The sequence below is a fragment of the Nelumbo nucifera genome, chromosome 3 (assembly GCF_055504915.1).
Source record: "Nelumbo nucifera cultivar China Antique chromosome 3, China Antique-T2T, whole genome shotgun sequence".
Taxonomy (NCBI): domain Eukaryota; kingdom Viridiplantae; phylum Streptophyta; class Magnoliopsida; order Proteales; family Nelumbonaceae; genus Nelumbo; species Nelumbo nucifera.
In genome coordinates, this window is record NC_142651.1 from 24,485,993 (window position 1) to 24,509,864 (window position 23,872).

Below are 23,872 nucleotides of genomic sequence, written 5' to 3' on the forward strand. Positions count from 1 at the left end.
TGAAAGAGATGCTAAGTTGCAGCTTCACTGATATGTTATTGCCAACATCTCTGGCCCCCAGTACCAACAGCTGAGGCTATTCTAAACATACCCCTAACCCCCCAATGTCAAGAGGACAAGTTTCTTTAGAAAATATCTAAGGATGGGGAGTACTCGATTCGATTGGCTTATAGAATCTTTTCAAGCACTGAAACCGTGGGCCTCTCTTGAGAACGAATTAAGTGGTCAAAGTTGTAGACCACAAAAGCATCCCTTTGATGTTAACTCTTTGGATGGAAAGTCCTAATGAATGGAGTTAAGACGAAACAATCCATTTGGTTCCTAAGACACTCAGGGGACTCTTTTTGTGTCCTCTGTGGTAATGCACTAGAAACATAGGCGCTTCTCTTCTTTGAATGTTCTCTAGCAAGGGTAGTTTGGTTGTCAGCGCAAATTGGATTTAACCCAGAAGCCTTCACACTCTCAGGAACACCAGACTTCCTATCATGGTGGCTTGAAAGGAACCCTAAGAAGAAAAGTCTCACCGATTTCTTCTTGGTTAGGCTGCTAGCCATCTTGAGGGTTATATGGGATCATCGAAATGAAGTGATCTTCAAAGGAAAGTCCCCGGACCCCCTTGAAATCATAAGGAAAGCCAACTTTTATCTCCCAGAAACAAAATATCAAAATTGGTCTCGATCTCACTTCCATCCTGAACAAAATGTCATAAGTACTCACAATTTACCCCTCGCTTCTCACTCGATAGCGATAGTTGAAGGATCCTGGAATCCAACAACGACTTCAGCCTCCACAGGTTTATATATAATCTCTTACACACACAATGTTTGCTTTGTAGAAGGACAACAATGCAATGCCATTAACTCCCCAGAAGCTAAGCTCTGAGCAATCATCAGAGGCTTGAGAAGACTTATTTTGCTGGGTATCAACCATGCTTTCATTTTGTCGAATGCAAAGGAGATCCTGCAAAAACTCAGAGAAATCCGGGGAAACACAAGGTGGAATGAACAGGCGCTGATCGAGCATATCAAATTCTTTATCTCTTTTTTTTGTAGAACTTAAAATTATGTATGTAAACAGGAATGATGTAGGCCAGCCCATGACATAGCAAAAAGGGCCAATGTAAATAGAACTTACATTCTAACCCCTAGACCCCTCCCACATAGCTCATATCTCAACATGAGGGGTCTTCTTTTGTATCCATAGTTTTTGTTGTTTTTACAATGGATCTCTTTGCTTACAAAAAAAAAAACTATCCTTTCGTCCTACTAGTTAAATAAGTTGATCTCCTCCCTAAGTGACTCTAGAAAAAAGGGTTTTGATGACTCATCTTGGCCACAATATATCTACGTTAGTTATGGTGTTGATGATAATCCATTACTCCTCCCAATGGCATGCCATTTATGCACCATACTTCGTTTTAGGCCAAATAGGTAGCTTCCATCTAGAGAGCTAAGGTTGTTAAAAGTTTAATCCAAAACCTATACAAGGCAAAAATATAGGACACCTAAGGCGTGTTGAGAAGGAAACCTAAGACTATATGTTTGATTCGAAGGAAAAGGTTTCCCTTCCTTTCCCTATTTTTTTTCTTCAAACCAAACACAGCTTAAGAAAAGTAAATGGAAGAGAAAAAATAAAAGGAAAAACAATAATGAAAAAAAAAACACATTCAATTTAATTGGTGAAAATGAAATGGGACTGACATGTAGGAGTGCATTCAAGCCGAATCGAGCCGAATAAATGGCTATTTGAGCTCGGTTGCTACAAAATTGTTAAGCTTAAGCTCGATTTTGGTTCGGCTTAAAAGCTCGTATGTTCGAGCTCAACTGTGAACCAAGCTTCTATAAAAAATAAGAATTATACATGTAAAAAATAAAAATATTATATAGAATATTTATTATTATATATATAAAATAAAATGTATATAAAGAATATAATCATATACATAATAAAAATATTTATGAATATATATAGGTGTGTATGTATGTATTATTAGACTCTATTAAGCTTATGAGCCTTATGAGCTAATACATTGGATTCAAGCTTGGCTCAAAGATCAATTTAAACCAAGAAAAATTGAGCTATTTACAAGCCAAACTCGAATAATACATAAAAAGTCGGATTCAATATATATATATATATATGGCAATAGCAACTCAAAACTATAAAATTGCCAACAAGTGTTGGCATATATATATGCATGTATGTATATGTTAGACTTGATTAGGCTTACAAGCCTTATGAGCTGAGTTTCATTGGGCTTGAATTTGGCTCAATTAGCAGACAAGTCAATATATTGGATTCAATCTTGACTCAAAGCTAAATTTAAAGCAAGGCAAATTAAGTTTTTGACAAACCGAATTCGAATAATTCATGAAAAGTTCGATTCATTTCCACTCCTACTAACATATATATGGCAATAGTAACTCTAAACTCTAAAGTCACTGGCAAGTGTTGGCATATAATCCAGTAAAAAAAGAATGAATGCAATGACGATTTGCTCAGTTAAGCTACCCAAATCCAGACTCCAGCCAAGCCGCTTAACCAACCACAATGGGACTTCATGAATGTTTTGTCAATCTACATGTTACCCAGTCATGTCACAGTCCTTTTACCGGTAAACTAGTTCCTTAATTTTCAAGAAAAATGTTGAAATCTGCAAAATGGATGGCTACATGTTACCCAGTCATGTCAATCTACATGTTTTGGGGAGTTGGTTCCGTCCCGTGATTCCCATCCCATCCCATCCCTGATTTCATTCCCAATGTTAAGTTCGAATGAAGGCTTCGGTGGCCTGATCTTTGTGGTTGGAGATTAAGATAACTTTTCGTAGACAAAGCGAGATGGGGGGGGGGGGGGGGGGGGGGGGGGGGGGGGGGGGGAGAAGATTAAGAGAAAACTTACCGGAACAACGCTTCCAGATTCCCGTTTTATCCTTGCAAATGCAGAGTAGCTTTGTTGAATTGGTGTTGTAGGCACAACGACCACCGGAGTTTTCGCAAGCACGGCAATCGACCAGGCTTCCCCAATCCAATTCAAACCCGCCTTGCAGGGCCCTACTAAACCCGCTAGTATTACTAAGTAAAGCATCCAGAACCGCCGATCGCATAACCGACGTCACCACTTTGTCCTTGCAATACCGATACCAGTCAATAGTTTCTGGAATCGCATCCGACGAGAAAACATAGGACTGATTCTGGCCGGATATAAGGCAGGATAGCGAAGCGTAATTATTTAGATATGCTTGGGGGAATCGGGAACAACAAAAGAAGAATGTGAGGTTTGAAGTGGTGTAGTTAGGATAGCGCAATTGAGGCACTAGGCTGGTGAGGGAGATGTTGTGGCGTACCCTTGGGCATGAATTGCCCATTACATCTGCATCAACGAGGGTGACGGTTTTTGTGCTATAATTGATGTGCTTGACGTAGTAGGTGTCACTAGAAAGACGGAGGATTGTTTCGTTATCAGGTGAGCAAGAGAGGCCGAAACTCGGGTAACCACAATAAGGACTTGTGCTTGTGTTGTTGTACCAGAAAGGATAGCTGATAACAACGCCGTCGCCACAGTCGTACGAAGGGCATAAGTCCGACGAGGTCGAATTCACAGGAGTGACGCCATTGGCTCCGACGGAGAGGAGGATGAGGGATGGGAAGAGGAGGAGGTGGAGTTGGAGTTGGAGAGGTTTCTGTCGAGACATTTCTGGCCGAGGCCTGAGGGGACGGAGAATCAGAAATGTTGGACGACCACGGAACCGGACTCTTTTATTCTTTACCGGCTTTCGGACATGGAGGCACAGCGGTGTTCATTCTTTGTTTTTTTCTTATCTTATTATTAAATTATCGTGGTCAAATCTATATTTTCTGTAAAGTTTGGGGGTTTACCGCTAGCTTTTTTGACTGACCACTAGGATGTAATCGTCTCTGGTTTGGACCCAGGTGCATCCACATGGACAGTGAACTCGCGCCGTCCAAAAATACTTTAATTCGTATAAGTGGTGACTGATCAAACGGTTTTTGAATTTTTTTTTTTTTGATAAAATGTTTATGAGTAATTGAATATTTAATAGAGGAAGAATTGGTGGTCCAACCCATTTCAGCTGCTAATATTGTTGACCTTATTATTTTTTGGACTGATTAATCGTTGGATTCGGTTCAAAGTTTATACTTGTAATTTTCCTGAAGAATTTTGATCCAATAAAATTTTCTTAAATGAAAGATCAATTTGAAGTTTTTGAAGTTAAACACAGTCGGTCATATTGAAATTCAGATACCAACATATAGCTCCCATCTGAGGCCAATCATTCAATAAAAAACCTATCGCTGTAAAAAAGTGAAAAAAAAAATGAGTATGGTCCACAAAATCTTTTCGTTGGGGTGAGGACCAGGGGAGTCACTGGGCTGTGGGTAGAGGTATAAATCGGGCTAAGTCGGATTTGGGGTTTTAGTTCTGCGGGGCTATGTTGCCCATGGCTCGTGTAGTACAGTTCACAATTGTATTTAATTATTGTATACCTTAAAATATATATAAAATAAAAATCTTAAGATTTTTTTAAATAAATAGTTTTGACTCGGTCCATAACCTATCATAGCTTAAGGCTTGATCCACAGACCAGTCCAACTCATGGCACGGCATGGCATAGTACGAATTCGCACCGTGAACTGCATCGAATCAATCTCCCAAAATATCACAGGGGAGGGAGGTATCGCCCAAGACAGACTGTAAGAAATATTACACATACCTACTAATACTTGTTATTTGTTTTAATACTATTACTCATACCAACTAACAATACTTGTTAATTTGTCTTAATACTATTTTAATATTCTTAATTTATCTTAGTAACATTTTATTTTGAGCAGCTTCATAGGTTTCCCATCAGGGACCTAAACCCCCGAATTCTTTTTTATTTTAAATAAAAGCTTACTCTACGCTTAATCTAGAAAGAGTACAAATACAAACATGCAAAGTGTAAAGCCTTGCATTTTGTATTATTTGTACTCTTTCCAAACTAAGCCTCGGGGAAAAATTTTACTTCAAAGAAAGAAAAATTCAATAATCACCAAGATGTTGGTAGCGGCATTAGTATCATCGCTAATCACCAACATGGAAATTGAAATCTATCCAATATAAGTAACGGCTAATTATATAAAACTATTTTCAAAATTTGTTCATTTTGTCTTGATGGGTTGACTTCACTCGTCATCCCCATCCCTATTCTCAATTGAGTCGAAGATACCAAATACCCAACGAATATCCTAGTTAACTAAATTAATTTGTGTTATATTTATTTAATTTGATTTTGTTAGTTAATTTAAATTGATTAAATTAGAATAACTAATTTATCATGTTAGGTCAATTAACTTAATTTTTATAAGTTACTAATTACTTAATCGAATAATGCTTAGCAAATTGGGTCTACTTAATATAACAATTAGTTTATGATACATTACATTTGTTAAAATAATAATTTATAGAAGAGAGGGAGAGGTAGTGAAAGAGGGAATTTACTGATGGGATAAGAGAGAGAGAGAGAGAGAGATGAAATACAAGACTTTCAATAGGGGTCAAGGCTCCGCGAGTTTTGACAGCACTTGCAGCTACACATTGGAACATCTCTATATTTGTGCATTTTCATTCATGGGAAGCTGTTTCCAATGTAATAAACATTTTGGAGCACCACGCTACTTGGCTCACCTTTTTGTTTATTATATAGAAATATATAGTAATCAATAATTCTACTTTTTTTCATTGTTTAAACATGTATACAAGTGAACCGAGGGAATAGCTCAACTAATACATTAGCTGATTTATTCCATCAGAGACGCGGATTTGATTCCTGTAGGCTGTAACCACTAATTTTGGGGAGAGGTTATTGGTGTGGTGATGCACTATTCAAATGGCCCTTATGGGGGATTTCGGGCTATCACCAAAAATACCAAAAAAAAAAAAGAATTCACGGTTCAGATTAGAGAAAATAATACAATATGGGAAATTGTCTAAAATTCATTATGAATTTTCAGCATTTCTTTTAAATTCACCATAACTTTTCAAAATGTTTAAAATTCACCATGCCACTAACTTGACGTTAAACAAACTACCAGGTGTTAATATATTATCATTTTAACCTTCATAGAAAAATATAAAATATATACAAAATAAATTAATAGGTGTTAATATATTACCACTTTAATATTTAGACATGAAAAAAAGGAAAAAGTTCAAAAAATATTTTTAAATTTAAAATACATAAAAATTACAAAAAATATAAAAAAATTATAGAAATTGCAAAAAAAATAAAAAATTATTTTTATATTATAGAAACTATAGAAATTGAAAAACAAAATCAGAAAATAAAAATTGTAGAAAAAACACCAAAAATTATAGAAAACCACAAATATTACAAATAAATAACAAAAAATACAGGAAAATTTATAGATTGTAGAAAATGGAAAATGTAAAAAAAAAAACATTGGGAATTATAACAAAACACTAGAAATGCAAAAAAAAAATAAGAAAATTGAAAACTGAAAAAGACCATTTTTCCTCTAACTCCCATTCAAGGGTAATTTGGTCATGAAAATTATTATTTATGCTGACATGACACATTTGTTAAGAAGCATTAACAGTGCCCTAACACAAAGTGAGTTTTGAAAAATAAAAACTTACTGGGATAGTGAGTTTTAGACATTTTGAAAAGTTATGATAAATTTAAGAGAAATGTTGAAAACCCATCCTGAATTTTAGACAATTTCCCATCCAATACGATGATGGGTTTTAGACAATTTCCCATCCAATATTTTGCAACAGGAGCTTCTTCCCGATTGACCAAGAACGCTTAGAGTGATCATCCGAGATTCCTTTGATTTTCCGTGAACCCACAATGTTAGGTCAGCGGCTTCAGCCACATACAGCTTACACAGTTGACTTCCCCACCCTGCTCTTCCCTTACATATTTAAATAGCAATCTGTCACATTATTGTTTTGACTGATATTTATATTTCTGGCTTGGTAGGTACAAGCCATATGCTTAGATATTTTATAGAAGAATTGTGAATTAGGTGGCGTTTGGTTTCATTGTTAATGCAACGGCCAGGTGTTTTCTAAGGTGGTGTTTGGAACCGGTGCCGGTTGCTTCAGAAAATGGTGATATATCAGCACCATGTTGAAAAAATCAGTGTTCCAGAAACCAGTAACATGTTTAGAATCGTTTTTTCATAAAAAAACAATACTCTAAATCGCGCCTTGAAAATCGATGTATGGTATGGAAAAACGCCGAATTCGACGTTTTTTCTCAATTTGGAGCTTGTTACTGCCAACAAGAATATAATGTAACAGTGACATGGACTTTCTATAATAGATATCAATACTGAAAACAGATATAGAGCATTGATACCAAACAAAAGGTGTTATTGTTGCTAGAGAAAATATCCTATGGCAGCAATGTTTCCAAACAAAAAAGAAAAAACAGTATTGTATATGCAGCATAGATGCCAAACACATACTAAGAAAACAGTGTCATATCAGAACTACATCAGTGACCATTGCCTACAACGCTTGCAGAAAACAGAAAACATCAGAATGATGTTTCCCACAATAGAGCCGATTTTTGAGAATCGATGCATGCATTTTTTTTATATTATTGTTTTTTGAGAAAACATGCTAACCAAACAACAGATTGATGTGACATTGGCATGGTGCCATTTTCTCATAAAATGTCAATGGAACGAAACACAGGATATCTTAAACATGAATAAACCCTTGTGCACTGGAATAGCATAATTTACCTGAAAACATTGCCTTAACCAATGGAATGGTATCAAACACCACCTTAGTGGAGTCATTCCTAGGTTCTGATGTATGATTTCATTTTTAACCCTATCCCTTCTAATTTTATTATTCATTCATTTAAGTGTCAATATTTTTATCTAATGCAGTTTTGGATTCGCACTAACAGAATAAACATTTATATAATTGATTTTTGAAGACCCAGCTTAGTATATATAGAAAAAGATGATGATGCATTATAGAAGTAAAATAATAAGTTCTAGGATAAATACGGTACCCTTACTACCTTACTATTTACCCTTACTATCTTACTATTTAGCTATATTCTTAAGTTTTTTTGACAATTGACTAATATCCGCTAATGTTCCATTAAAATTCATACACGTGACCATGTGATGTGATGTATAAATTTTTTTCAAAACTCAATTTTGCCCTTCTTCTTTACCATCCCACTCCCCGGCGGCGGCTACAGCTACAGCGAACCATCCCACCCCCTTGCTCTCTGCCGCCGTTGCCACCACTGTCGTCGTCTGTATCCGATCACTTTCACCGGCGTCATCAGGTTTTTCTGGCACCAAGTCCTTTCCAGAAGAGGTGGAGGATTGGCAATTGTTTGCAAAGAGACTGAAAACTTCGGAACAGGTACGAAGGAATGGAGGAGAGGGAGAGAGAGACTCGCGTCCCAGATCTGGTTCCCTGGCAGATCTGGGACGAGCACCGCCAAGGGAGCTTTGACGCAACGGACGAGCACCGCCAACTGGTTCCCTGGCAGCTAATGGAAACCATACCTGGTATGTCACAGACGCTAGCGGACGAGCACCGCCATAAGAAATTGAGAAGAAACTATGACTTCTGAAAACCCAGTTGACGGCGATATTTACCTTTGAAAATCAGTGAGCTTGGACGAGTAAAATTATCTTTGCTATTAAGCACTAATTAATTACTGCTGCTTGGGTTGGTTGAAGAGAACCCTACTGCCTCCATAGGTTTATATGTTGATTGTGGTTCTGTGTTTCTCGTTTGGAGCTACACATCTACTGGAGCGGATGGCATTCAAGAGCACAGCTAACAGAAGCCACTTACGTATTGTGCGGGAAGTTGAAGCAATTGGAGGCAATGTGACAGCATCAGCTTCGCGAGAGCAAATGGGTTACTCGTATGATGCTCTGAAAACATACGTCCCTGAAATGGTAGAGTTGCTTATTGATTGTGTGAGGAACCCTGTATTCCTGGATTGGGAGGTCAATGAACAAGTCTTTCCTGTTACTTTACCATGCTTGTGCCATCTTGACCTTAAGAGATTTGTTAGATCATGTCATGTGCCAATTCTGACTCCATTAAATTGCATTTTTCTGCTTCTACAGCTGCAGAAGGTGAAAGCTGAGATTGCAGAAATTTCCAACAATCCACAAGGCTTGCTTCTGAAGGCAATTCACTCTGCTGGTTATTCTGGTGCACTGGCCAATCCTCTTCTGGCACCTGAATCTGCACTAAACAGATTGAATGGTACAATTCTAGAAGAGTTTGTTGCTGTAAGATTTTTCATCTCCATCCTATTAGCATATTTCTTTTTTCTTTTATTTTCTCTCTTGTGATTCTTTTTAAATCACTGAACTCCTCTTTACCTTTTGAGTTCTTTGTGGTCTGAGACTACTGTCTGCTTTGTGAAATTCAGGAGCACTATACTGCTCCGCGGATGGTTCTTGCCGCTTCTGGGGTTGAACACGAAGATTTGGTATCTATTGCAGAACCCCTGCTGTCTGATCTTCCTAGCGTGCCTACTCCTGAGGAGCCAAAGTCTGTGTATGTTGGAGGCGATTATCGTTGCCAAGCTGACTCAGCGGTATGTATCATATGCATTATCTCTGAAATATTTTTTATGGATGGATTGAGTAGATGTAAGTGTTCCGGGTGGAAAGACCTTGAGAAAAGACATGGCTCTATCTGCACATGGAGGGATCCTCAGCCAGATTGACCAGATGGGCAATCTGCAGCTATGCAATCAGTACTCCAGTTGAGAAAGGGGAACCCGCCATAAAACTCTTTACCATTGATTCTTAACCCTTGTCGGTGGTTTCGAGTTATGTGATGCCATTGATGGCCGATTTCAGAGGTGACAGAGATGCAGACTCTGCTCCCTTGCACCAGCTCCGTCTCTTTAGACATTGTGCTCCTTCAAGAAATTCTTAGATGAGTCTTAAGGTGTTGGAAACATTCACGGGTGAGGTGACCTTCTCGCTGATTTTCCCATTTGCCTCTGTCGTCCACACAAGCACACAGAGAATGATATCCAATCTCATCTGACAATGCTATCGCCCCTATTTCATCATACGATGATCTATCAGGAAGGAAGAAACACCCGTGTCCTCCACCATCGACAAGGCAAAGGGATGAATCCTATTTGGATGATGGCAGCAATTCAAAGGATGATGACGATTCAGACAACGATGATCCGTGCTACTCAGGTAGAAAATCCTCTAGATCTCAAGTTCCTCTCAACGAGTTGCAACCAAAGTTCATCCTCTCAGAACCAGTTCTGAGGCCTCCATTAAACCAGTTCTCCTGAAACACCACAGTCTCTAGGCAAAACAGCAATGGTCGCTGTCATTTTCGAGTACGACAATGCCAATGGTAGTTCTCTATTCACCGTCGAGAAGACAATGAACAGAGATGAAGATGGATGAAGGATAAGTAGAGGAAGAAGGAGAAAGAGAATAAGAAGAGGGGATGAAATTTGAGGAATAGTGGAGGGCAAATTTGACATTTCGTTTCCTTCCGTTAACACTTAAGGGCAATGACAATTGTCAGAAAACTTGAGGGTACCAAAAGACAGTAGCTAAACAGTAAGGGTACCACGTGTCAATTTCGTAAATAGTAGGGGTTGTTTAAGAGATTTACCCTAAGTTCTATGCAAGTTGGGACCACTACAAGACATGTAAGAAGCACAGACGGCGGCATCGACCCAACTTAGTAAATAATTACCAAGTTAGCATCATTGTGGAATTTCTATCCTAATTCGTTTTTACCAAGTTAGCATCATCGCAAGATTTCTATCTTATTTCATATTTACCAAGTTAGTGTTACAACGAATAGCTAGGGCAAATCTAGGAAACTTCTTTTTCGAAGAGATTTAGTATGATTATAATAAAGAGTGTTTTATTAGATTAGGAAACTTTTTTGTAAGAGGCATTAGGGTGTAAATTTATATAAAGAGTAGCTAGGGCAAAGCTAGGAGTTTTATGTTGATTTTCTCTTAAGTATTCAGTGAAAAGTTGTACTTTATGTTTTTTTCAGCTTTTGCTCTTTTCTTTGAAGCTTCTCTGAACATGGTTTTCTTTTTACTGTGCCATTTGGTATCAGAGTTCATGTTTGATCCTTCTTTGAATTATGGGTCTTAAGGAGAAACAAGTGGCTCACATCATGGAACAGAACTCAACAACAAAACACAAGAAGTGGCAAAGTGGAGAAGACAAGTCAATGCACTTACTCAAGAGTTGAAATCGTTGCGAGGGGATAGTGACTCTGATGCAAGTGTTTCCACTCGTTCCTTTTTCATCATCAGGGCAAGCATCCAAGTCGTCTTTAGTTGCGAGTGGTGACTAGAAATAGTTGGGAAACAGGTTTTAATATTGAAATTCCAAAGTTTCGTGGAGGTTTCTCTACTTAGCAAGCAACCAAACTGGTTATAGTTGCATGTGGTGAATAAAAGCGATGGGAAACAGATCTCAAATTTGAGTTCCCGGAATTTAATGGAGGTATAGCCTCAAATGAATTGATGGACTAGAGTTCCATGGAGGAATTAACAATTTCAGAGTTTGAAGGAAAAATCAAATCTTATGAATTTGTTGATTACTTTAATAGTGTTAAGGATTGTAATGAAAATCTGGTGTAGCCATTCTCTTCAATATCTGTTGAAAAAAAAAAACTTGTTGATTGGAACAAACCTCCAATCTATGATGAACAACCCATTGCTCAAGAAGAATATGTTATCCTTCATCATGATTTTTAAGAGGATGGAGACAATATTTATCATACTAGAGGCTTTGATAGCATTGTCTTCATGCAAGTCTACGATGATCCATATTGGAAAGCATTTTTGCAAAATTAAGAATAGTTAGTGAAGGGAGAATTAAATTATTTGAATATCAAGAAATGTGTTTCAAAAATTAAGATATGTAATGAAAACATTCCAATTTGTATTGGAGTGTTACACTACCAGCTATCTATCAGAAAGTTGGAAATAGAGAAGCACAATGAAAGTACAATACGAAATGTTGGAGGACACTCACATGGTAGTAGGGGTGGCAATGAGCCGAGCTTTTCACGAGCTGCTCGAGCTCGGCTTGGCTCGGTTTCAACCAAGCTTGAGCTCAAGCTCGAGCCCAATTCATTGGCTCAATTATTAAACAAGCCGAGCTCGAGCCTACTAGATATATATATTTCATATTTAATATATATAATATATAGTATAATAAAATTATAGAAATAATATATATATATAAATATTATAATTATTAAGTATTATAATTCTTAATTTTTTAAATATCAAATAAAAAATATTTTTATATATAATTTTTATTTTTATAAAATATTTTTTCTCAAAATCGAGCTCGAGCTTATGAATTTTTTTCTTGAGCCGAGCTCGAGCTCAAGGTTCCGGCTCGAACCAAGCTCAAGCTCGAGCCTGGTAGTATTCGGCTCGGCTCGGCTTGAATCCACCCCTGCATGGTAGTATGAATCCGATGACGGATTCCCTAACCTAGGGAGAATGATGTAGTATGGGATTCGCACCAACTAAGTAAACAATTGCAAAGTTGCTTTTTGAAGACCCATCTTAATACATATAGGGGGAAGATGATGCAGTATAGAAGGAAGTTAATAAGTTATATACAAGTTGGGACCACTACAATATATGTAAGAAGTAAAAATGACGACACTGACCCAACTTAATAAATAATTACCAAGTTAGCATCATTGTGGAATTTCTATCTTAGTTCATTTTTACCAAGTTAGCACCATCGTAAGATTTCTATCATAGTTCGTATTTACCAAGTTAGCGTTACAACGAGATTTTCAAATTTGTATTCAATTAGGATTTTCTTTTTTGAAGAGATTTAGTAGGATTATAATAATGAGTGTTTTATTAGATTAAGAAACTTCTTTGTAGGAGGCATAATGGTGTAAGCCTATATAAAGAGTAGCTAGGGCAAATCTAGGCGTTTTATGTTAATTTTCTTTTAAGTATTCAATGAAGAGTTGCTTTCCTGTTTATTTTGACTTTTGCTCTTTCTTTTAAGCTTTCCATACTGCACCCCTACCACACTCAATTTTATAAAATTCTATGGGTAATATCTTCGTCAATCTCTCCTTTATTGTCCATACAAGGATATTTTGGTTAATTATACATGAATCAATGTATCAACGATTGTAAACCCTAATTTAACAATATAGATACAAGATTTTTGCTAGGACTATAATGATTCAATAAAGAATCATCTATAGATGTGGTCTCAATATGCCAAACCACATAAATCTGTACTTGTTCTCTTTTTTTTGTCTTGTTTTCTTTTCTATCCTGCTTTCTCTTCACAATAGAAACAAGGTTGAAGGTCCCTAACCTCTTATCTAGAGTAAAAAGCACAGAGTCCATTGTCTCCTGAGTATCAAAATTCCAAAAATACATCCACAACACATGGATCCTCAGGCAGGGATGCTTGATGATGGTAAATTAAATGCTCATAAGCCTAGGCTCAATATATAGTATAACAAACTCCATAGCCTGTTGGGCCTGCGAGGCAGCCCACAGTGAAACATTGATAAGGCCTCCAAATGGTACTAAGGGGGTGTTTTTTTTTGGGATTTTGAGAGGGGGGAAAGTTGGTTTATGTGGAGACTAGGAAAAGTTTATTTTTCAGGGCAAGTGATACCCATCTCCTAGGTGGGTAAATAACTTTCCCACCTGGGGGAATTTGCCAACACTTTAATGGGACAAAAATATCCATTTTGATAATGGATTTTTATGGCTAAAATGGTCATTGCCTTGCTTACTTGAGAAATAAAAGAACATGGATAAATGCATTTACCCAAATAAGTGTTTCCCAAGAAAAACTTATCCAAATAATTGCATTTATCCACATAAATAACTTACCTAAAAGCGAACGGGGCCTAAGAATTTTAATTATTTATATATATATATATATATAACATAAATAATATAATAATATATATTTAATACAACTAACATTTATATATATATATATATATATATATATATATATATATATATATATAATTGGGTCAGGTGGGGCGGGGACCTCAATCCCCATCCCTGACCCGACCCGACCCGACCGAAGATTTCTACTAATCCTGTCCCCATCTCTACCCCGCCAAAACAATGAGATCGAAGAAGCCGGATACTCGTGAGGATGAGAAAAATTGCTACCCCTATTACAAACACGTAGACAATAAACATATTCCAAAAACAAATAAATGCTGCATCTAGATCTGGGTGGTTCCTGGAAATGGAAATAAACCATATTTCCTCCGCCTCCCTGACGAATGACCAGGTCGTCCTCGTAAGTGGTAACTAAAAAACCAGAATCCGCTATAACCCGTCCACTATTATTCTTTTTTTCGCTTTACAATCCCTTTCCCTTAACCCCCAACCCCTGGTGGCAGCGGGATTTGACTCTACGAGATTCCTACCCGTCCCCTATTATTCTATGGGCTTAAAAACCGCTAGTTTCCCAATCCCATATCATCCAGGAATTTCATTAACCCAAATGCAGAATAATGTCTTAGCTTATCTCGGCAACCGTGCCGCGACAATTCTCCTACCAACTAACTAATTTAAATATATCACCAACCATACACTATACAACCTTTTGAATGCTTGCCTTTTGTAAATTCAGGAAAACGCCCCAAGGCCCCAACATAACGGAGTCTGATCGGTTTCTTATTACAGGGTACGGTGACGATGACGAGATTCGGGAATCACCACCAAATAATATTAACTTAGCTACCTAAAACACAATTACTTATCAAAAAAAAAAAACTTGCAAAACACAAACACGGAATCATTATTCCATACCTGAATGGCAAGTCCGTCCAAGCAAATAAAGAAAACCTTCTTCTTTGTTTTTTTTAATTAAATAGTATAAATTTAAATAATTCAATCGTGCATACAGATCGATGTTTTAAAGATAGGACAGAATAAAGATCAATAAATTAATTATTTAAATCCCCCTACAATGCAAAATTGCAGATATATGCGCATCCCAAGCAACGAGGCAAAATCATAATTATCGTTATATAAATATTGATATGGGCTTTAAATGATTAAAAAAGAAAACCATGGGCCTATACGTGCGCCAGTCCATAATGACGGCAAAACGGGGAGGCCTGGCCGGGTAGGGCCGGAGAATAGCAAAGGTCATATGCTGGAGTGAGATCACAGGAAGTGGGAACTTTTCTTTGTTGGAGGGGCTGGATAAGATTGGAATTTGGAATGCAAACCTAACACCGGGATCAACTTGTATAAATTTTATGCGGACTACTTACCATTTGAACGATATAGTAGTTGTAATAGTAGAAAAATTCTCTCGGAAAAGTTAGAAGTAGAGAGAGAGAACATACCGGAGCAACGATCCCTGCTGCGCTTTCCATCCTCACAAAAGCAGAAGAAGTCCGTTGTAGAATTGGAAGAGTAAGCACAATAGCCACCAGATTCCTCACACCCAACGCAATCTCCAATGCCTCCCCAATCCAACTCAAACCCGTTCCTTAAGGCCCCCGCAAACCCATCCGTCCTACTGAAAACATTCGTAATCGCTTCCTCCATAACCGTGGTAACCACTTTTGCCTCGCAGTCCCTATGCCAATCAAGCCCCTCCGGAATCTTGTCTGTCTCGAAAACCAAGGTCTGGTTCCCGCCGGATGCAAGGCAGGATAAATTCGTGTATTTAGTTGAGACTAGAACTGAAGGGTAGTCAGAACTGAGATAAAGAAAAAAGTGGGTGGAGCAATCAAAGAAAAACGTCAGGTTTTTAGTGGAGTCACTGGAGCGTAATTGAGGTAAGCTGGTGAGGGTGATATTATGCTTTGCCCTTGGACATATTGCATTGCCGGTAAGTACGTCGGCGTCGATCAGGGAGAGGGTCTTTGTTTCATAATTGATGCCGGTGACGTTGTAGGTATCCGTGGGCACCTTGAGTGTGGTTTTGTTGTCATCTGAGCAGGAGAGGCCGAAGCTCGGGTAGCCACAGTGTGGATTTGGAGTCGAACTGCCGTTATACCAGAAAGGGTATTTAATGTGAACGCCGCCGCAGACGTATGAAGGACAGATATCTGAAGGTGATTTAGTTTCGATAATCGCTGATCTGGTTCGGGAGAAGAGGAGGCTGAGGGAGAGCAAGGCTAGGAGAAAGAGGTGAAGATGGAGAGTTTGCCGTGGAGGCATTTTCGCTGGGACTCGGGGAAAGAAAAGGAGAATCAGAAATTTTAGACTAGACTCTAGAAGAAGAACATCCGGAATCCTTGATTGGGGGCAGAGCTGGACGGGGCTTTTAAATAGAGAAATAGAACAAAGCGAGCGGTCCCATTTTTTTTTCCTTCCGCTCTCGTCTCTTGGTCAAATCTATACAATGCTGTAACAGATTGGAGTCACTATGCATTTGACCTCTGGCTCCAGGTCCAGGATTAGTCGGCTGTAGTTTGGGCCCATATGGCTGGCCCACATGGATGTGGAGTTCATGCTCATGAGCTCATCCCATTAGGAATGGCAACGGGGCGGGGCACCCACTCCCCGTCCCCGCCCCGAAGTCACGATACCTTGCCCCATAATTCCCCTCAGCAGATTTAGTGTAGGACATTCATTTCTCATTAGAGATAGGAATTTTTTAATTTTCTTCGCTTTAAGATAATTATTTATTTTATGAATAATTTATACATAGGATATAAGAATTTAGAGGTATTTTAGAATCGAATTATAGTATTTTAAAGGTAATTCAAAAATAAAATTATGGGATCTTAAAATTTTATAAATCAAGAGATATTTTACTAATTTATCTTTAAGTTTGGGATGAATTTGGAGAATTATATACAAAACCCGTCTCCACCCCGTCCTCGATCCAGGGAAAAATTATTTTCTCCATCCCTGCCCCATCCTTGTTTAAGGTCGGGGAAAACCCACCCCTTCAAGGCAGGGCAGGACTCCGGTTTTACGGGAGAAATTGCCATCCTACATCCCATCCAATTACACGTTAAATTAGTTTTTTAAGAAAAACAAAAATAAATAAACTATTACTTGTGGAAAAGTGGGTGACCTATAACTCATTTTCACTTTGACGATGACACTATTCTTTTTTTGGGTCTAATGACGGATTTGATTTAACTTTAAACTTTGAAAAGCTCCAGCTTACATGGAAACCTTTTGCATTTGATTAACCGTGGGATTGAGGCTAAACTCGCAGCGCACGGGATTTAGATTAAATTCTGTTTCTTAATTATTGATTAAATGAATGATCAAACATCAAAGATATTTTAGTTTTTTGTCACTTCATTAGCTTCTACGGCAGCGGCAGCCTATCGCTATGTGGTTATTAATTAAATGGCCTTCTTCCAATTCCTTAATCCTTTTCTTCATTTAAATCATGTTTACAAAGTTAAATTGAATTATGAGCTGGTACCGTGGCAGATGAGTTTGAATCTGCTGATCTGCACATGATATTCCTGATGTGTGGTCAGCAGTTCCCGATTGATTACAGAGATTTAAAAGTGAGTTCTCCGAGCCCGAGGATATGGTCCATTGACAATTTTTTGTTCTTTTCTTTCTTAATTGAAACCTAAAAATTATTATTTTACTTTAATTTATATATACTGAAGTAGGTGATTTGCACGGAGGAAACACTAAACGTGTCGTCCAGAATGTAAAGAAATCGACAGCTGTGCTCCACGTATTAAATAAAGAAGTAAGAAAAAGGAGGAGTGGACTTGACTGCTATGATGTCTAGCATGCAGCATCCACTATCCACCCAATGACCCAAAGGCCAAAGCAAAAACAAGACGCCACGGCTGACCAATATCCATATATATAAAAATAAAAATAAAACAAAGCGCGTGGTTAGCACACGTTTTAACTTTTCTTCAGCCCTTTAAAGTTTTCTAAATCCTCGTGAGTCGAGTCGTGATGTCAGTGCCGACGGCTATGTCTATCCCCTGGGCCATGACTGAAGCCCAACTCAGGAGAAACTGGTTGAAACTCAATGCTTGTGGCTTCTTCGGGAGATGGGACCTAATGCTATGGCATCGCTCCACTTGGTTTCAAAGTTGTACACCTCCCATTCCCATTCCCATTCCCATTCTCTGTATCCGACTTTTTGGTTTATTGCAGAAAACCGTGTAGGCATAATTGCATAAATGAACGCGTCAAAAACTTGGGCAGCAATGCCATCCTTTGGATTCAAAGAGGAAAGGAATTTATGTTGGAGTATATAATATTGGTTCTGCGTCAATTTACACTGACATCAGATAAAACTTCCACCTCCCACCAATCCATTTACTTTTCAAATGTTCTTTGTTTTAATTAAAAAAATAAAACCATGACTTATACCCCATGAGATCGATCCTCTTCCTCTGTCGGTGTCTTCCCTATATTTATATATTTTATTTTATGTAAGATTGCAAGAGCTATTTACAGGGTGTAAACAAAGGCTTGTCCTGACCAAAGCCAATATCACAGTTTTGAGGGTAGTGTTAGAGGCTATGTAAACAATAGTAACACTCCATGTCAATGATAAAGATGAACAATAGGGGGTAATTTAAAAGAATCGATTCATCGAACAGAGTTATATCGATTCTACTAAATAGCCTACTATACATTTTAAGCTTATTAAATGCGTTTTCCTTTCTTTATGGCGTCACTTTTATGACTCAAAAATTTCAATAACAAGGCAATACCATTTTATCAAGGGCTGCAGATGGATTTATATCTTTTTTTTTTTCGAGATTAGGATTTATATCAAATTGAATCTTATTATCCTATTCGAGTCGAATCTGGAGTATTAACCTTGGGTTGATATTGTTATTCTTTCTTTCTTTTGTAATATGAATAAATTAACCTTGGGTGATAATTGTTCGTCAACCAGAATCTAACAATAAATTAACTAGAATGACCCTTAACAACTCTTGAGGGGGCATCTAGGGTTATAACTAAATTTGGATTCAGTGCTCATAAAACCATCTTCATAGCTATTGGCAGCTATGCACTGGAACGCCTCCGTATTTGTATGATTTTATTTGTGGGGAAAAATTTTCAGGGGCTGTGAGGACCAGATCCAAATTCATTGCAACTTGGATTGAATTGGCTCTCTCTCACCATAAACGTCACATGGATCCTTCTTGCCTCTCTCTCACAAGTCACAACGTACATTACATTAATTATTGGCTTGTTGTTACATTACACTAATTATATGACTTATTACAGCCTCTTTGCTTTAGAGAGGCTTATTGCCGCTAAAATGGTCTCACTACAAACATATCACCCTTTAGATGACTTGTTTTAGAGGGTCTACGGGACCATTTGCATATGGCCAATTGCTCAAGTCTCATCTTGTTGTGATTTCTCTATCTATGTTTTTAGCCTTTGAATTGTAAATATTAATTACAAGCCAAATGCTATGATGGAAAAAAAACTGCACTATAAAGCAAAAAATGTGAATCAAGTGATGAATTCAAGACAAGTGTCTTGTCCTTGTCCTTGTCCTTGTTATCTACGCTTCACTACAAAACCGATGGTTACTACTTATAAGTGGGGTCCACCATGGATCACCACCATCATGTATGTATTTCTGGAGAAATGGAGATGATTTCCATGGTTAATCATGGGAGATTTCAATGATATCATTGATCTAAAAGACTATATATAGCGGACCAGTCAACAGCAGGAGCAAAGCAGAGTTTCTCATCATCTAATTCAAATGATGCATCAGAATGGCTTGGAGTGAGTTGGGGTTTCCTTGGCCCACCTTTTAAATTAAACCAGGGTTTGAGAAGAGTTGACAACAGGAGCAAAGTTTCTCATCACCTAATTCAAGTGATGTAGCAAAATGGCTTGAGTACTGACTTAGGTTTCTCTGGCCCACCTTTTACATGGTCAAATGGTGTGACCAGGGCTCAAGAACGATTAGACCCTTCAATGGCTATGGCTAGCTCTACCTAGTTTGATCTCTTCCCTAACATTCACGTGGCTCATTTAAATGTTGTAAACTCTGATCACCAGCCTATACTACTAGATACATGTAATGAGAGTGGAATCAAGATTCAAGAAAAATCAGTTTCATTTTATGCCCATGTGGACTTAAGAAGAATGAATTGATATTATTCGATAAATGTGGCAATCCAATTGCCAAGGGTCTACAATGGATACAAATTCGATGGATATTTAGTTGAAGGGTTAAGGCGGAGACTTCAAGTTTGGAATTACAACTCCTTTGGATTAATCTGCAGCAACATGTGCACATCTATTCGACTGCAATAGGAGGATTTGGTATAATTAATCCAACTACAGGCTCGAAAAGGAGAGGGACACCTTTTCGGTATGAATCATCATTGAAGGGCCATTTAGACTCCCACTCTGTCACATATTTCTCTAAATAGTTTCAAGGCTGGCCCAACTCTCGAGGACCTAATCTGTCTCCAATCAGCTGAATCTCTAAGGAAGTGGATCCATGAAATGAGGACGCCTGTGACCGGGACCCTGGGAACAAACTCTATCACCAACTCCAGCTCTGCTGACTGCCTACCGATCCACCAAGAACCAGTTAACATGCACAACCAAGAATCGGATCATCCATTAAGAAACGTGAATGAGCTCTCTAACCTTGAGGACTCTTCATAGATCTAAGCTTGGGATGGTCTCTCGACGGTGCAGCAGCAACAGGTTGCTTCTTTAACAACCCTTGTACTTCAGGTGTTTAATTATCTTTATTCACTGTTATTCTCCATATTCAGTCAAACAAATTTGCATTTCTTTGCTTTGGGTTATTTGGTTTGCTATTGTAAACTATTCATCATCGACATGAAAATTCTGGCATGGAATGTAAGGGGGGAGAAACGAGTTACACAGAACTCTTAGAAGATGGTGCAAATCACAAAACCTAGATATAGTCTTCCTCTCCAAAACAAAAATGTCGGATGAAGATGCTACAAAATATTCAAAATCCTTAGAGTATTATAACTACAAATTTGTAGGAGCCTAAGTGGAGGGCTTCTGTGTGCCTGGAGGGATAACTTGGACATAGTAGTAGTCGATGCAATACAAAGGTTGATAGAATTATCTGTGAATGTAAATTCCTCGACTGTTACATGGAACATCATCCTCCTCTATAGTAGCCCTAGTCGTGGGGATAGGGCCACTCTATGGGATAATTTAAGAGCCTCAAAGTCTTACCTTAGAGGGACTCCTTGGCTCCTCTTGGGTGACATAAATGATCTAGTGTACACTGAGGATTATGCGAGACCTAGTAATCGTGCTAGATTATCCCAACATCTCAAAAATCTGATTGGCCATTTTGCTCTCTTGGATCTGGGATTCTCAGGACCCTTCTACACTTGGTCAAACAAACAACTAGGGAAGAGAGGGGTGCATGAAAGACTAGATAGAGGACTAGCCAATCTAGAGTGGCTAAATTGGTTTCTACAAACCAAACTATCTATTTTGCCAGCTATTAACTCTGACCATTCTCCAATCCTGCCCAATACTAACCCTAATCCCGTTGTGGAGAAAAAACAGTTTTACTTTCTACCCATGTGGATTCATCACAAGGACTGTGATAAACTAGTAGCAAACAACTAGAATGTCTCAGTTACGAGCTCCAGAGCTCACTCAATTGCAAGCAGATTGAAGTCTCTAAAGAACCACCTCAAAGTTTGGAACAAGAACAAGCCTAGAAATACTTTTAGCCCAAGCTGATCCAACTAAAAATAACAATCTAGCAGATTTGGAAGCTTAGTACAATAGATCGCCCCTTGTAGAAGAGCAATTTTGGAGACTTAAGTCTAGAGAATTATGGCAACATAAATAACAATTTAGTAGAGTTGTTGAAAGAAATACTTTTAGCCCAAGTTGATCCAACTAAAAATAACAATCTAGCAGATCTGAAAGCCTAGTACAATAGATCGCTCCTTGTAGAAGAGCAATTTTGGAGACTTAAGTCTAGAGAATTATGGCTCTTAGAGGGTGACAAGAACACCAAATTCTTTCACCATCAAACAAAATTAGGAAGGAGATGGTCATCAATTGAGTGTCTGAAAGACAACCAAGACAACTGGGTCACTAAACCTCATGCTATAGCAAATCTTCTCAAAAATCAATTTCTAAATAGCTCAAACCTAGAAGAAGATTTTGATCCCTCTCTCCTTGATGGCCTGCATTTCAACAAAATTTCTTTTGAAGAAAGCCAGAGTCTAAGTCCAGCAAGCCCTCTTTCAAATGCACCATCACAAAGCCCCGGGTCCAGATGGCTTCATTGCTTTCTTTTTTCAGGACTACTGGAACCTAATGGGTGATGACATCACTTCAATGATTCAAAGCTTCTTCATAACCAAGAGACTTCTAAAACAGTTAAACCACACCAATCTTATCTTTGTTCCAAAAAAGAGGGGTGCAAAAAAAGCTGAGCACTTTAGGGCCATTAGTCTAAGCAATGTCCTCTACAAAATTATAGCCAAAGTCCTGGCCAATAGAATGAAACCTCTACTCCCTGCTTTAATCCAATATAATCAAGCTGCTTTTCAAAGGCAAAAGTATCACATACAACATTATCTTAACCAAGAAAATCATTCATAAGCTAAGAACCCAGAGAGGGAAAGGGAAATGGACTGCTTTGAAAATTGATATGGCCAAAGCTTTTGACAGAATGAGATGGAGATTTATCATAGAAACCATGAAAAAAATGGGATTTCTAGTCAATTGGTATGAGCTAATTTGGCAATGTATTGCTACTCCATCATTCTCAGTAAAACTCAATGGGTCATCTTTTGACTTATTTACTACTAAAAGAGGCCTAAGGCAAGGTGATCCCCTCTCACCCTACCTCTTCATTATTGGAATGCAAACTCTCTCATTTTTGTTGCACAGAGAAAAAAGTTTGTCAAAACTCCAATCACACATCTATTATTTGCAGACATTTGCTTCATCTTCTGTAAAGCAGATCCAGAAACCTTCCTCCACATTAAAGCCACCCTCAGGCTATTTGAACAAATTTCGGGGCAGCATGTAAATTTTATAAAATCAAGAGTCATGTTTAGTAGAAATATGCACAGAATACAACAAAAGATGCTGAGAAAAACCATAAGAATGAAAATCATAAGTTACAGTACTAGATACCTAGGGGCTTGAACAACAGGGGGAGAAGGGATGAAGATGAACACCCAAAAGCATCTTGTTGAAAGTATCTCTCACAAGATAGAACTCTGGCAAGCCAAAACTCTCTCCCAAGATGGTCATACCACCCTCATCAAAGCAGTCACCCAAAGCATCCCCCTATACACCATGCAGATATGCTATCTCCCTGTTGGTCTATGCAAGAAGATGGATAGACTACAAAAGAACTTCTGGTGGTCTGGCAGATCAAACATGCTATAAACTGCAATTTAAAATGGAGCACTATTTGTTCACCCAAAGTCCTTGGAGGACTAGGGATAAGGAAATTCTCCTTTATGAACAAAGCTCTTCTTCTGAAGTCAGTCTGGAGACTTCTAAATCACAGGGACAGCCTTTGGACTCAGCAACTAGAAGCAAAGTATGTAAAAGGCAAATGTTTTTTGGACCTGAAAGCTAAAGCCTCAGATTCAAGGTGGTGGAAAAACATTATCAAATTAAAGAATGAGCTGAAATCTCACTTCTTCTAGAAACTTGGTGATGGGAAATCAATCTCAGCTTTTCTAGACCCTTGGGTTCCCCAATTAGAAAATATTACCCCAAAAGGAAGAGTCGGAAGCATAGAACCAACTCAACTGAAGGTCTGTAACTTAATCACCGAAAACCTTACCTAGGATACAGATTACCTCTACCAGTTGTTTGATGACAGAA

At 38.1% G+C, this 23,872-nt stretch overlaps 2 protein-coding genes across 10 annotated transcripts in view; one reads left to right on the forward strand and one right to left on the reverse strand.

Moving 5' to 3' along the window:
• The window catches only part of LOC104602708 (LEAF RUST 10 DISEASE-RESISTANCE LOCUS RECEPTOR-LIKE PROTEIN KINASE-like 1.2), a 31,296-nt gene extending 14,957 nt beyond the window's left edge, over positions 1 to 16,339 (reverse strand). Inside the window, exon 1 of one of the 2 annotated variants that reach the window (XM_088900188.1) lies at positions 15,418 to 16,339. In XM_088900188.1, coding sequence (XP_088756314.1) covers positions 15,418 to 16,240 — 823 coding nt within the window. In that variant the 5' untranslated portion in view covers positions 16,241 to 16,339. Of the gene's footprint in view, positions 1 to 2,901; positions 3,978 to 15,417 lie in introns of those variants that run through there. The other variant, XM_088900186.1, reaches the window with a different exon arrangement.
• On the forward strand, positions 7,313 to 11,761 carry LOC104585570 (mitochondrial-processing peptidase subunit alpha-like). 8 transcript variants are annotated; one of them, XM_088900192.1, is made up of 5 exons: positions 7,313 to 9,023; positions 9,147 to 9,314; positions 9,458 to 9,625; positions 10,128 to 10,247; positions 11,182 to 11,761. In XM_088900192.1, the coding sequence occupies exons 1-5, from the start codon at positions 8,775 to 8,777 to the stop codon at positions 11,278 to 11,280; spliced, it is 804 nt and encodes a 267-aa protein (XP_088756318.1). In that variant the 5' UTR covers positions 7,313 to 8,774; the 3' UTR covers positions 11,281 to 11,761. The 8 variants fall into 8 exon arrangements, with proteins under 8 accessions (XP_088756318.1, XP_088756319.1, XP_088756316.1 ...); XM_088900193.1 differs by having other exon boundaries at positions 7,313 to 8,972; XM_088900190.1 differs by having other exon boundaries at positions 7,313 to 9,314; positions 11,143 to 11,761.
• Positions 16,340 to 23,872: the final 7,533 nt, after the last annotated feature.

Coding starts and splice junctions, on each gene's coding strand:
- LOC104585570 (XM_088900189.1), top strand. CDS start 8,775: ATGTTGATTGTGGTTCTGTGTTTCTCGTTTGGAGCTACACATCTACTG. Junction 9,315..9,457: donor TTCTAGAAGAGTTTGTTGCT/GTAAGATTTTTC, acceptor TGTGAAATTCAG/GAGCACTATACTGCTCCGCG. Junction 9,626..10,127: donor GTTGCCAAGCTGACTCAGCG/GTATGTATCATA, acceptor ATGATCTATCAG/GAAGGAAGAAACACCCGTGT.